The sequence below is a fragment of the Eptesicus fuscus genome, chromosome 11 (genome assembly GCF_027574615.1).
Source record: "Eptesicus fuscus isolate TK198812 chromosome 11, DD_ASM_mEF_20220401, whole genome shotgun sequence".
NCBI lineage: Eukaryota > Metazoa > Chordata > Mammalia > Chiroptera > Vespertilionidae > Eptesicus > Eptesicus fuscus.
The window spans coordinates 51,721,904-51,736,094 of record NC_072483.1 but is presented as its reverse complement, the minus strand read 5'-3'; the positions used below and the strand labels follow the sequence as shown (position 1 = coordinate 51,736,094).

Genomic DNA, 14,191 nt, shown 5'->3' with positions numbered 1-14,191 from the left:
TGTATAAAAAACTAACTCTATAATTCCATTTATGTAGAGTTAAAAAAAAACAGGCATAAACTATATTGTTTAAAAATGAGCAATTAGGCAGTAAAACTACAAACAAAGTAAATAATTCGATAATCATTATAGTGGTTATTTCTGGGCACTTGAGGTTTATAAGTGAAGGAGCACATTGGGACCTTTTGGGATGTTGGTAATGTTCTACTTTTTGACCCAGTGGAGTTACATGAGTGTTTAAGTTATAGTCTTTAAGTTTCGCACTCCTGTTTTATGAACTTTTCACTATGTTTGCTATACTAACAATCACAAAAAATAATTCTAATCTTTTTCTCCCATTCTTCCTGATTCGTTCTCTAGTTAGAAGCATATACAGTGCCTCATAGAGACTTAGAGTTGTTATAGCAAGATTACAAAGAGAACACACAGTTCAGTCTTTAAAAACAAAAAACACTTTCAAAGTAGGTTCTCAATACCACCACCAAAAAAAGAGAAGCTTTGCTGAGAGTGAAACATAGCATTTGATCCTGTTTCCCTCCCAGCCATGACCAGATTAGCTAAAAAAATCCTGAACTGGGAGGAGTATATGGAGCATAACACTGAAGAAGATTGGAAGCCAGGGAGGGAAGGATAGATTCGATGGGAGCAGTGGAAAAACAGCATCAGAGTGGGCTGAGTGCCATTTCAGTGGACAGGAAAGGAGGCTTGGGCTAGAAGCCAGGAAAGCTGTTATCAGAGCAGCTTTTGAGGGCTGCCTACTGCCTACATATGCATCATCTAGCAAAGGACACCAGCTTTCCTCCGAACTTCCTGATAGTGAGCCTAAGACGCTTCTGTCAAAGATGGAAGGTGAAGTTGTGGACCACCTGGTACTGTACAATCTTCCTCTCTCCATTCCTCCCTTCTATTATACCCCTAGAGATTTTAGTCTGCAGGGCCCAAGTATCTGTATTTTAGTAAGCACTGTGGGTAACTCTTATGCAGGTGGCCTCTGGTACTGGAGTACCATTGCCCAGGGAAACTCCCATCAGCAGCACTTGTTAAAAATCCGAATTTATGGGCCCCATACCAGACATGTAGAATCAGAATTTCCAGAGAAGGGGTCTGAGAGTTTATTTTTTTTAAACAAAGACCCCAGGTGATTCACAGGGAAGTCTGGGAAACTGCTCGAGACTACTTTTTATTTTCTGTTTTTCTGCAATGTACTTAAAAACATCTGTTTATAATAATTGCATTTTGAAAAAATCAGTACCTCATGGAAAAGAACAGATTACAAACTATATATTTTTCTCCAGTACAGATTTCTCCTCAGGGCTGAAGACTCATAATCTGTTTATGTGGCATCTCTCCTTGCAGTCACAAAAACATCTTAAACTCAATTGAAATCACCCCCTTCCCCAAAACCCAACTCTATTTGTGTTGCCACATCTCAGTGATAGTAGCATTACTATCCACTCACTGTGCCTGACAGAAATACTGTCATCTGACTCCTCCCTCTCCTTCAATCCCCATTCAGCCCCACCAAATCTAAATTCATCATCAAAAGCTAACATTTTCTTTTCTAAATTGTTCCATTTTCCCCTGTTAATGTAAAACAAACAAACAAACAAAAACATTCAAACCTGTTAAGAATTTTTGTGTTTATTTGAGCCAAACTGTCAACAATTGCCAGGAAGCAAAACCTCAACGTATTGGGATAATGCTCTGGAGAATGGCAGGTTTTTACCTTGTTTTTATAAATTACCATCAAAGGAGGAGCCATAAGTGGGTTATAAGAAATCCATTGGTGATCGATTAGGGAGATGGGAGAAAGCAAAGCAGGGGAGGGGGAAGAGGGGAGAGAACCTCTGGGATTTGATAAAAAGTGAAATGGACACATGCTTCTTTTTTTAAAAAAAAAAATATTTTGTTGATTTTTTTGCAGAGAGGAAGGGAGAGGGATAGAGAGTTAGAAACATCAATCAGCTGCCTCCTGCACACCCCCCACTGGGGATGTCCCTGCAACCAAGGTACATGCCCTTGACTGGAATCAAACCCAGGACCATTCAGTCCGCAGGCCAACACTCTATCCACTGAGCCAAACCGGTCAGGGTGACACATGCTTCTTTTCTATAGGTGGATACAGAATAGTTGACAGTTGACAATTAACATGATAACAATAACAATGGGGGGAATTTGTGGTCTCCAGCTAGTTGTTACTAAGGAGTCTTGAAAAAGGGAAATTACAAGTTACCCAGACATTTCACAGGTATGCTATCTTAGATGCAGAAAGACAATAGGCTCAGTAAAGATCGAAGTTGATCTTTGTCAGGGAAAATAGTGGCCTAGGAAATGACTACCTACTATAAACTTTTAGTTAAATTTTTAATTTCAGACCATCCTTGTGGTTACTTTAGGTCTTTGAGTTTGCAAAACCGCCATACAGGCCTTCCCTGAACTAGTCAGGTAGCATGTGGCCTTCTTTCTTTTTTTTTTTCATCCATACCCCTACTTGTCTTCATCTCCTGGTTCCCACCCCAACCCACTTGACTACTACCAACACTAACCACCATCATAAATCCTAATTGGTCCAATGCTGGCCCTGTTCATATTCTCACATTGCAGTTGGAATGATCTTTTCAAAACACAGTTCTGATCAAATTCCCTCCCCACTTTGTTCTCAAGAAAAAGATGAAGGTTCTCAGTATGGCCAGTGAGGCCTTGCTTAGTGTGGTCTATGTGCTTCACACTGTAGCACCCTCTCCCTGCAACCTATGGCCTACTAGGCCACAATGGCCTACTTTCAATCCATCAGGCTTTATAATGTTCCCTCCTGACAAAATGCCTTTACGTAAGATGTTCTGTTTCCTTTTCTCTGTTCTTCAGTTATTCATCCTTTAGATCTCCATTCCAGAGTGACTTCCTCAAAGAGGCCTTTCCTAAACTTTCTGACCAGGTCAATGAATGACTCCACTGTAAGCCTCATAGCACCTATCTCTTGCAACTTTCATTTATTTCTCTAAATACACGTGGCTCACCTTTTAGAATTCCTTTGGCTAGAATAGTTTCCTTTCGCATCTTTTCTGGTGCTCTTGCAGTTTCACTTCCTGAGAATCTATTGCAGCATCATTTTAGAATTAGTAGGCAATAACTCTAATATTTGGACGCAACTAAGCACCTCTTTCATTGGCTTTCCCACATAACCTCTAGCTTATTATTTTTGAACCTTTTGAACATTTGTCTCTATCACAGTACTTATTTTTTGTTTTGTTTTCTTGAAGGTTTCTTTCACTAGTGTCAGTTGCTTTAGGGCAGCTATTTTATTTATCTCAGTATCCTCAGCACTTAACACAAGGTCTTGTCCTCAATATTTAGAAGGACCCCTGTAGCTTGTAGTCCAGCCATATAGTGCACATGTCGATTTCTCAGCTTGTAATGTCTTCCCTCACTGTGCCTAACATTGTTGCCATTTGATATAAAGGAGGCAGTGGGTACAGTGTTACCTTCAACAATAAAATCTACTTTTCAGTTTCCTCATTTGTGGGGAGGATTAAAATGATTCAGTACTTCTGTCCCTCTCCTTGCCAGGCCAAATCTCTGCTCTTCTAGAGCAATTACCTAGAGAATTTTGTGGCTGGATTAGGTTTTTGGAATCTCATCCAGCTAACTCTTCTGTTTCCCACTTCCTGTTTCCTTCCCCTTTGCAAATAGACTCTGATGGTTCAATTAAAACTAGAGAATAAATCTTTAGCAAGTGGAAAACATTCCCTACCTATTCTTTTAGAAAAGAGATCTTCCTGAGGTGAGATGTAGCACTTGCATAACAGCACAGGCCTTTAAAAAAACACGTTGAAATAGCAAAGGTTGAAACACAAAATGCTTAATTTCTATATTAAACTAGGTGAACTGTTTTCATGTTCTTCTAGATTTACAAAGTGCCCGACCCACAGTACACAACAAGTAAACTTTGGTTCCCTTTCCTTCATTCCGTTACTCAAGATTTTTCGCAGCGAGGACAAGGAACTCCACAGAGGGTTATCTGGTAGCTTCCAAAATAAATGATTCTTACCATGTAGATACCACGTTCAGTTTCTTTTCTTGCTTGTTTGCATGTTAAAACAATTACCCTCTAAAAATCAGCGCCACTTTTTTTTTACTTTTAGAATGTGTACCCAATAGAACAATCCCATGAACATGTTTGAACACGGGGTCAAAAATACATGTCACAGGGGGGGTAATACACGACAAAAGCTGTTGCTGCCGTTTCTCTACCCTTCTCCAGGTTAGCTTGTGTGGTTCAAGGATCTGGTGATTTAGGACTGTCATTCCCATGGGACGAGGAAACTGAATGCCCGCTAGGCAATGTTTCAAAACTGAGGCAAACGGAGGCCTGGGTGGTTAACTTCGTTTGGGCCCAGGTATGAGGACCTTAGAAAGGAGTGTTTTTGAGGTAAGGGTTTCAAGAAAGAAAAACTCGGCTTACGTTGTCATCTCCATTTTGCAATCAACCTCACGTGGCATCGGAAGCTTACCACACCCGGGTGAGGTCAGCGTGCAGTTCTCAAGTGACTCTTGGACGTCCTTGGTGATAGGAGCCTCAGGCTCTCCTGGCCGTTTTGGCACCGCTTTTTTTTTTGGGGGGGGGGGGGGAGCTGGTCTCTTCCATTACGTGTAGCAGTAACTTGCTCTGCTACCCGCTGGATGACGGCGACCAGGGGGGACTGTGCAGGGAGGGTTACCTTCCATCCGCACCCACCTCCACCTTCAACCCCACTCCTCTCCCGTGAGGGTCTAGGACCACTTTCGGGCATTTTCTTTCTCCGAGGAGTTTTGCGGAACGGGCTTTGAAAGCAAAGGAGGCGGCAGAGGGAAAGGGAGAACTAGCTATATGGGTAAGAGTCAAAATCAACAGCATCACACCTCTGAGTCGCGATGACCAGCACCCGCTTTGGCTGTGAAGTCACCGGCGGAGGCGCGCTCAGGCCAACCGCCCGCTCGCCCTCCCCAACGGCCCGCCCGCTCCCAGTCACGTGACGGAGCGGCGCGCACCGGCCGCGGCGCCGATTGGCCGGCGGCGGGAGCGCGGGGTTTGATGGGAAGGAGTTGGCCGGGCCGCTCTCTCTCTGTCAGTGGCGGCCGCGGCTTGCTCCGGAGGCGGGCTGCGCGGTGGCTGCCTGAAGCTGGCCGAGGTGGACGCCGGCGCCGGGCTGTGCCCGCTTCTTGAAGGTAAAGCGCTTAACATGGGGGCACTGTGGAGGGCTTGGCAGCGGGAAGGCGCGCTGAGCTTTTTTTTTTTTTTCCTGGGGAACGCGCTCCTGGCTGTCGCGCTCGCCCTCCTCGCCGCCCCCGCCCCTGCCGAGGGGCCTAAGCGCTCCGCGGAGGCGGCCGGGCAGATCCACTCCCTGCTGCGCGCCGACCCAGCCTCGCCACCCGGGCCCGTGGATTTCCCCGCACAATGGCCGCGGTGGTTCTGGAATGCGGGAGACCCCTGCCTTCCCCCCTCGGGGAGGTGGTGCCCAGCCCTGCTCTCGGCGCGGGTGGGGTGGGGTGGGGCGGGGTGGCGGTGCCCGAGGTGAGCTGAGCTGAGCATCGGCTCTTCGGCCCACCTACGTACGTGGAGGCGAAGGGTCAGAAGGCCCTCCGCCACGCGGTGGCTTCCAGTGTCCTGCCCGGGTCTGTCCGAGTTGTTCGGAGGCGTCCGGAGTTGGGAAGAGCGGGAGGGACCGAAAACTGTCAGTGTCATTCGGCTCGGCCCAGGCGTGTGGGCGTGGACTAGGTACCGAGTAGAGAAGCCTGCGAACAGCTGTCGTCCTTAAATTTGAGGAATGATGGGCCACGGAGCGGGTGGAGGGAAGGGCAGGAGTGCTTCGTTGTCGTAAGCTTGGCGGAAAGAAGAGCAAATCGAACCCACATCAGTAGTTTTAATTCTGTAACAGGGTGTATGGGGGTTGGGAGAGAATTGGGATTGGCGAACTCGGTTTTGCTGATGGTCCCCTCACAGTACTAAGTAAAACCTGTGACTCACTAACTTTTCCATGTTCTGCTTTTCCTAATTAGCTTCTGGCCTGCAGTGCCTAGTGTCAACTGTTTTCTCCTTTCTCTGTGGCCTGGGTGTCACCATTGACAAAACTAACCCTATTCCACAGGCGTTTGTGTGGATGTGAATAGGCTGGATTTCAGTCTTGTGTCCAAACTGGCAGGGAGTGCTAATCTCTTATCCTCAGCTGTCCCCATAGTTCCGTTTTAGGAGGACCAAGTTGATTTTGAACACATTTAAAAAAATACGAGTGATGCATTTAAAATTAGAATTTTATATAGTGTTTATATATTGTTAAATTGAAAAGGTATATATGAAGAGGAAGACATTATTGGCTAGCATAACTTCATATAAAAAACTTTCTAATCACATAATCATTTTTGGTAGTGTTTAGTTCAGAATGAACATTGACCTCCCATGAAGACCAGAACGTAATCATCATATAGTAAAAGTGCTTTTGGAGGTGTACTTCTTTTCAATAATTTTATTTTTAAGCAATAAGTGTGGCAGTTTGGGATATTTCAGAATTGCCTTTTCAATTATGTACTTGAAAGTTAGAGTTTTGGAACAAACCACTTTTAATCTTAAATTGAATAATACAATGTGTTACAGAGGTTCTGTTGATAGTGATTGAGTAGTTTCTACTTACGTTTTAAACTTGGTAAACATAAAACTAAACTTTGCTGTTAAAGGCCTATATGTTATTTTAATGGAAGAATCTGCAGAGTATTTTGCTTTATTTTTATACTAAAGATGAGAGCAATACAATTTCAGTAAAAAGCAAACTGCAATTTTATTTTTCAATTTTAAAATCATGAAACAGGTTCTTTATAAAAAGTTAGAAAGAAATGTGTTCATATTAGAAGTACTGTGTACTACATGTGTTTTCTGGTAATAGTAATAACAATGGCTACAATGCACTTAAATTTTGTTGGATACTGTACCAAGTGATATATAATTTCATTTAATTCATACAATAATTCTGTGAAGTATAGATATTTTTGCCACTTTACAAATGCAGAAACTGAGGCTTAGAGTTTAATTTACCCAAGATCACATAGCTAGTATGTGCTTGAGTCATATTTTGAACCTAAACTTTTTCTACTCCATTATTTTAATATGACTTGAAATGAGCTGAAAATCTAAAAATAACATGCCCCAAGATTTAAAATTTTGACATCCAGACCTGACTGTGAATTGCAGTTAATAGAAAAAAACATCAAGTACAATGGGGGCATTATTATTCATTGAAAACATGTTAGATGCACCTAGCTTTTAAGGTCATGTCAAGTCCCATTATGATATCAGAGTGGAAAGAGACTCTCTGTACATGTTCATGGAAGAGTTCTTGGGGATAAGCCACTTGAAATTGAGCCATCTGTCCACTCAAGGACAAGCAGATTGATTTATGCTTCAGAAAGAAATGCTAGTTATTTGGTTCCAATGTAATTTCCATGTGTTGAAAGGAAGCAGAGATGGGCTAGCAGTGATCATAGCAGTTAAAACAACAATTTGTATTGAGAAATTAATGTGGGTCAGGCACTGTTATAAATTGTTTAGAAGGCATTATGTCATTTAAGCCTTTAAACATTTAAGAGGGTCCTTAACTATCCCTCTTTTGAAGATGAAGATATTGAGTAACTGAGGATAACTTATTTGCCCAAGGCTTTGTAGTAAGTAATGGGTCACAGGAATTGGAATTAAGATGTTTGGGTGGCAAGGAGGAAAAAGTGTTTGAAAATAGAAGAGGTATGAAATTAAAGCTATAGAGAAATAGTTGATTTATTTAACTTTGTTATGCTTTTATATCTTTATAACATTACATGTGCATTATAGTAAGTCAGCTTCTTTAACAAATACCAGAAATTGATAGGAAAATTGCTGGAATAATGAGGGTTTACTGGTTCTTTGATTATGAACCTGAAACATAGATATGGCATTTAATGACTGTTACTCTAATGTTTTACAGGACAAATTGAAAAGCACAATCCTCTGCTTCAGGGATCTTGAAGGCTAAGCCATAGTTTGTTTCATTAATTCCAAAACAATTATCCAAGCAAATAATTGATGTCAAAATCCGTTATTAATTGCAATTTTATGCATATATTTAACATTACACTTACTTTAAAAGTGATATACAATAAACAAAGGAAGTGCTTGCAGGTTTCTAGTGTCAGTTCTGCTTTTAGCTGGAGTTGCATGATTTTGGCAAACCATTAGCATCTCTTCCACACAGATTTATGCATTCAAAGTTAATCAAATGAAGGAATTGGGCTACATGATATACTATACTAACACTGTCTCCTGTGTTTATAACTCATTTTCCACTTCAGTATCTCTGTTTACCAGCTATTTGAGAATGGCACAGGTGCTTTCATGTATTTTACATATAAATATTTCAATCTCATATATAAACTAGACTTATTTCTGATTTTGTGTTATTGGGAATAACTGGTTGCTTTAAAAAAATCAAAACTAAAATGTGTCTGGTTCTAATATCTTTGGGGCCTTAATAAATTACTTCACTTCCCTAGCCTCAGTTTCCTCATTTATAAAATGGAGCAATAGTAGTATCTAAATGATAACATTCATGTAATAAAGCATTTATTTTAGGGCCTGCTAGAGAGTAAGTGCTTAGCAAGTGTTTAACTGATACTATCATTGTTGTTTATTACTTTCAAATATTAAAATTCTGATTTGTGGTGGCTACAAACTTAACTTGGCATGTAAGTCTGTTACAAATCAAAATGTGTAGGTCAGTGTTGTATAAAACCAGATAACCATACATTAGTTTCAAAATAATGGGATGATGTATACTTTGAAAATACCAACTTAAAGTGGTTCATCTGAATCTCCCCTCCCCAGTCATCTTTCTTGATTATTTTTTAGCATCTTAAGGTTTTAAGGTCTATTTAATGTCTTAACTCAGAAATTTATACTTTTATTCATTAAAGTTCCTGGATTTCCTACAACTGTATTTAGAAATTGGAATACTGAGTTAATATTGAAGGATTAATAATATTTAGATTGCAACTTAAATATGGCTTATAACATTTGTTATATTTATAAACTTCAAATTTGGGACAGATTATAGTTATTTTTGTCTATAAAAGTTATTCTGTAAGTGAAAGTATTTTATAGTTAGGCTCTTTGTTACTTCTCTAACCAAAAAAGTCCAAGATAGGTATAGCTTATGCTAATTCTAACCTATTAGTAGTGTTGCAGAGAGTACTTTCTTGGTACTGGCATTATTATTATTATTTTTTATTACATATATGGTTTAAAAAATGTTAAGAATCATGACCTAACTTTTTATTTTTATGGAAATGAAATAGTTTTATACATTGGCAGTATGTAACTATAACCTGGTAAAATATATATAAGTTTGAAAGTGTACTTTCACTGGTTCAACTTAAAAGAATAAAAATTTGTATAATTATTGACTGGTAAATTGATTTAGAATATAATTGCTGATATATTTTCAAGCATATGGTAATATAATACATTTCAGAGTAATAGAAAAACAACTAAATGAAGAGGATATACAGATAGCTGACATGAAGATCAACTAACTTGAGGGTGACTTAGACACAGTTTTAGAAAGAAATGTTTATTTGGGTTTTAAACAGTAGTGAACAGATGAGAATTCTGAAGATAGAGTGGCTTTTGGCCATGTTTTTTCTGAGCTATTGGACAGATCACTAAACCTCTTTCACTTAATTTTCTTGTAAAATGGTAACAATGAAGGCTATTCTGTGAAAAGTGATAGCATTATTAACTCTAACTTACAGAAAAGAAAATTAAGGTTCAGAAACATGAAATGATTTACTCAAGGTCACAGGTAGCCTTGAAACCCTTGTTTTCTTATTCAAATCCAGTTGGATTTCTATATTATTAGTTGTAAGGTGATATTATCCTAAACATTGTAAAATACCCTTAATTTCAAATAACTAGTTGGAGACAGCTGAAAGAAAAAGTTATGTTTAGTCATGTAGAATGAAAATAATAGATTAAAACTTTTCTGACAAGAACAATATTTACTTTATTTTTATTTACTTTAAAGAACAGAGAATTGCAAAGTAGTATGAATATACACTTCTAAAATGCCTTGCTATTAAAAAGCTTTTCCAGCTTTATCTTCACTTTTAAATATGTCCTGGCTTGGAAGAAGGATTTTTTAAAAGATGGACTCTATCCCAAGACTGTCTAAATTAAAATTTCACCTAAGTGGAGTACAAAGAAATTAATCTTCTTTAGTATTTTTAAGGAGTACTACATCTAAATTTTATAGTGGGTAGGCTATGTGTTGTAACTTAAACTTTTTTAAGTGCTTGTTTTATTTCTAGCTGTGAATTTCTTTGGACAATTGATGATATTTATCATTGTGCCCAGTTTCTACAATTAAAAGATGGGTGGATTATTTTCCCGATGGAGGGTAAGTTACTTTTCTTTACAGTCAGTTTTTTAGTCTGATATGAAAGTGTCCAAAAAAGCTATTTGTGAAAGTCTCCTTTGTGATGTAGAGTTGAATAGTAGTTTGATATTATCCCTGACTTTAATTTTTCTTTCTTCTCTTACAAATTAGTTTTTTATTTGGACTTTAGAGTTCTACTTGCTATATAGGTATCTAATGTCTCTGTTTAACAATTATTTCATTCTGACTTATGAATTGTTTTTATTTCTCTATGTATTCATGTACGAGTAGTTATCTTGTTTTCTTCTCATAATACCTAAATTTCAATCTTTTTTGAAAAATAGTTGAAATTAGTATTTTATACAGTACTTAAATTTTTACAGGTTGTATTTCTTTGCTTAAAACTTGTCGCAAATATTTACTGGAGTCACACTAAATATACTTTCAGGAAATATAGGTTAAACAGATTTAAAAATGCAGTCTGATTTTAATTGGTTAAGTCTTTAGAGGAAATAGCTCAACTTTAGAGCTAGAAAATATAAAATACATTGATAAATGTTTTTCTCTAATATAAGAGGAGGTAATATAGCCTAGGAAAAATTACTTCGCTTATTTTAGACTCCTTTTTACCATAATAATTGAGTCTGGTACTACTTGGTACAGAATTTAGTTTTGAACTATTGCTGGAACTGCTCTGTTTTGGATTGGCATTATATTGACCCCTGGCCCCCTTTAGAAACCTTTTTACAGAAGATCAAATTTATCTATTCTTTTGTCTCTTGTGTTAAGTTGGACCATATGAAATTGCCAATTTTCAACAGCTTTGACTTACATAAATAGCAATTTTATATGGTTCAACCTAATGTTAGCAACTCTTGTGGGAACGACAATGAGTTGATATTCATTACCCACTTAGATTGTTCAGTATATAATTGGTAAACATTTTCTCCAGTGTTGTATGAGTCATTTTGGCTGGTTTTTATTCTAGGTGGTATTAAAAACACCTTTAACAAACAAGCTCTGCTTTAATGAAAGTATTTTTAGATGCCCTTTTAAAATCTGGTCGTCAGAAAAGTACTTTAGGAATTCAGAATGATTTTGACCTCCAGAGTCCTAAGTGAAGTTTTAGCAATAGAAAATCAGACTAATTTTAGACTTGAATTTTTAATATATGAATTTTTAAAAATAATAATATCTAAGAAAAATTTTCTTGGAGGAAAATTTGTTTCTCTTGATAAAAATATGTTCTGTTGGGTTTAAGAATGGTAAAAATTGAGCTATCAGTTAAAGGTACTTATAGCGAAACCGGTTTGGCTCAGTGGATAGAGCGTCGGCCTGCGGACTCAGGGGTCCCGGGTTCGATTCCAGTCAAGGACATGTACCTTGGTTGTGGGCACATCCCCGGTGGGGGGTGTGCAAGAGGCAGCTGATCGATGTTTCTCTCTCATCGATGTTTCTGACTCTCTATCCCTCTCTTCCTCTCTGTAAAAAATTAATAAAATATATTAAAAAAAAAAAAGGTACTTATAGGACTAAAAAGACATTAAGTGGAAAATGCTTATTTAATCTTATATAGTCTTGTTTATAATTATAATTTTTATTTAAATCTAAGGAATATATATTGTTTGACAGCATTTGAAAAAACAATTTTGGGTTAAAGTGTTCTTTTATGATTATATAAATCAAGGTGTTTCTAAATTTGTAATAACGAGTTTTAATGCTGTGTCTCATTTCTGTTTCTGTAACAGACAAAACCTTCAACTGTAGAAGTTCTGGAAAGTATAGATAAGGTAAGTTCTTTGTCTCTGGAGTGTTTTAAATCCATTTTAGGTATTATGTAAATATTATTTTAGTATATATTATTTTGGAGACTGCATCTGGTATGGGAATTTAGAGATGATAGAGAATAAGCATGAAAACTCTGATGTTACATAATCTCAAAAAAATCCAGTCTATCACTGATTTAAGATTGTGCCAAGCGATAGAGCCTGTTCTAATGGAATTAGATGTATATAGCATTGTGTAAATCAATGTTACAGATACGATAAAGTAGATTATAAAATAGTCTGCAACAATTTTTGTTAGTCTGCAAACTTCACAGCTTTTTATGCTTTCTATGATTATTAAAAATGGCTATTTCATGGGAATACTGAGAGTGATGAATGGATTGAAAGAATATAGTATAGATCACTGTTTCAATATTTATTAATTCTTTTTATAGCCGAATATTTTATAGACCTTATACAGGAGAATTACTATTTGTTTGATTTAATACTATTTATTGATGCTAGTTTCATACCTCCAATTTTTGCTAATTTTTGATAGGTTAAAAATGGTATCTTAATATATTGCATTTAAAAAAGTGATTTGTCAGAATAGGTATTTTTATTTATTTTTAATTTTAGTTTTTCATATTATGTTCTGTTTTAAAATATTAAGATATTATATTTCATTGAAATGTAAGAGTTCTTTCTATATAATCTCTATCATGGGAAAAATTTTTGTCAACATGTTTATGAAATTTGAGATTAAATAGTATAAAATAATTTTTTCTTAACAGGAAATTCAAGCATTGGAAGAATTTAGGGAAAAAAATCAGAGACTACAAAAATTATGGGTTGGAAGATTAATTCTTTACTCCTCAATTCTCTATTTGTTTACATGTTTAATTGTATACTTGTGGTATCTTCCCGATGAACTTACAGCAAGACTTGCCATGACACTCCCATTTTTTACTTTCCCATTGATGTAAGTAAATTGTTCTTTTTATTGACGTTTTCTCTTTCTGATTAGACAGTTTTAATATATTTAGTCTTTTTTTTAATTAGAAAAAAACAATGTCTCAGATTGAATAAATATGCTTTGTTTTTGCATTTTGAAAAATATTTCTTTAAAAAAGTAAAATGATGTTTTAAGTCTTTTCTTATAGTTCAACATACTTGAGGAATATGACCCACTCACATTAGTAAGAAGGACTCTATGGCAATCTTTTGTGATTCCCTAATAGAGGTCATGCTTCCCTATGTGTACTGGGCATGGAGTGGGCATTTCAAATTGTGGGTAGTGGCAAGTGAGGGAGGGTTTGTAAAACAAACAAACAAAAAAACAACTGCCCCAATGATTCTGAATATATTCCATTCATCCTACTTGTTTTCCCCTCTTTTTAATCACTGCTATAAAACAATTGGCCCTTATGATAGAAATATTTTATAATATAGTCCACTATAGAAGATGTATTGTGATTGGAGAATTGAATAAAAAATTTGTCCATTCAGTCAGTACACCTTTATGGGTACCAATTGCATAGACATTGGATTATAATGGTGTATGGTACACAAGAAATACAGAATTTTTGACTGTAGAGTTTAGACAGCATACATTAAATTAAGTACTAAGTATGATGAATATTATGAAAAAGAAGTGCCAAATGCTATGGGAGGATTAATGGGGGCCCTCACACAATCTGGGGAGGACGTGAAGGTCAGGAAACGGCCTTTGTATTCATTGTTGCCACAAACTTAGTGGCTTAAAACAACACCCATTTGTTGTATTACAGTTGTGAAGGTGAGAACAGATGGCTTGACTGGTTCCCTGTGTAGGGTCTTACAGGTGTTAAGTCAAGGTTATTAGCTGGTCTGGGATCTTATCTAGAGTCTCTGTGGGGAGAATCTTCTTTCAACTTCTGCTGTATATCTTTCTGACTCTTCTGCTGTATTCTGCCCTTGGGTGTAGAAACCTCTGCTTTTAACGGTTTAACAGAT

The 14,191-nt window shown here is 37.3% G+C and overlaps 1 protein-coding gene across 3 annotated transcripts in view; it reads left to right on the top strand.

Moving 5' to 3' along the window:
• The first annotated feature begins 5,062 nt into the window (after positions 1 to 5,062).
• The window catches only part of LNPK (lunapark, ER junction formation factor), a 77,441-nt gene continuing 68,312 nt past the window's right edge, over positions 5,063 to 14,191 (top strand). For 2 of the 3 annotated variants that reach the window (XM_028140922.2, XM_054723461.1), the window contains exons 1-4: positions 5,063 to 5,205; positions 10,363 to 10,451; positions 12,179 to 12,220; positions 12,991 to 13,178. In XM_028140922.2, coding sequence (XP_027996723.1) covers positions 10,425 to 10,451; positions 12,179 to 12,220; positions 12,991 to 13,178 — 257 coding nt within the window. In that variant the 5' untranslated portion in view covers positions 5,063 to 5,205; positions 10,363 to 10,424. The remainder of the gene's footprint in view (positions 5,206 to 10,362; positions 10,452 to 12,178; positions 12,221 to 12,990; positions 13,179 to 14,191) is intronic. The other variant, XM_008138533.3, reaches the window with a different exon arrangement.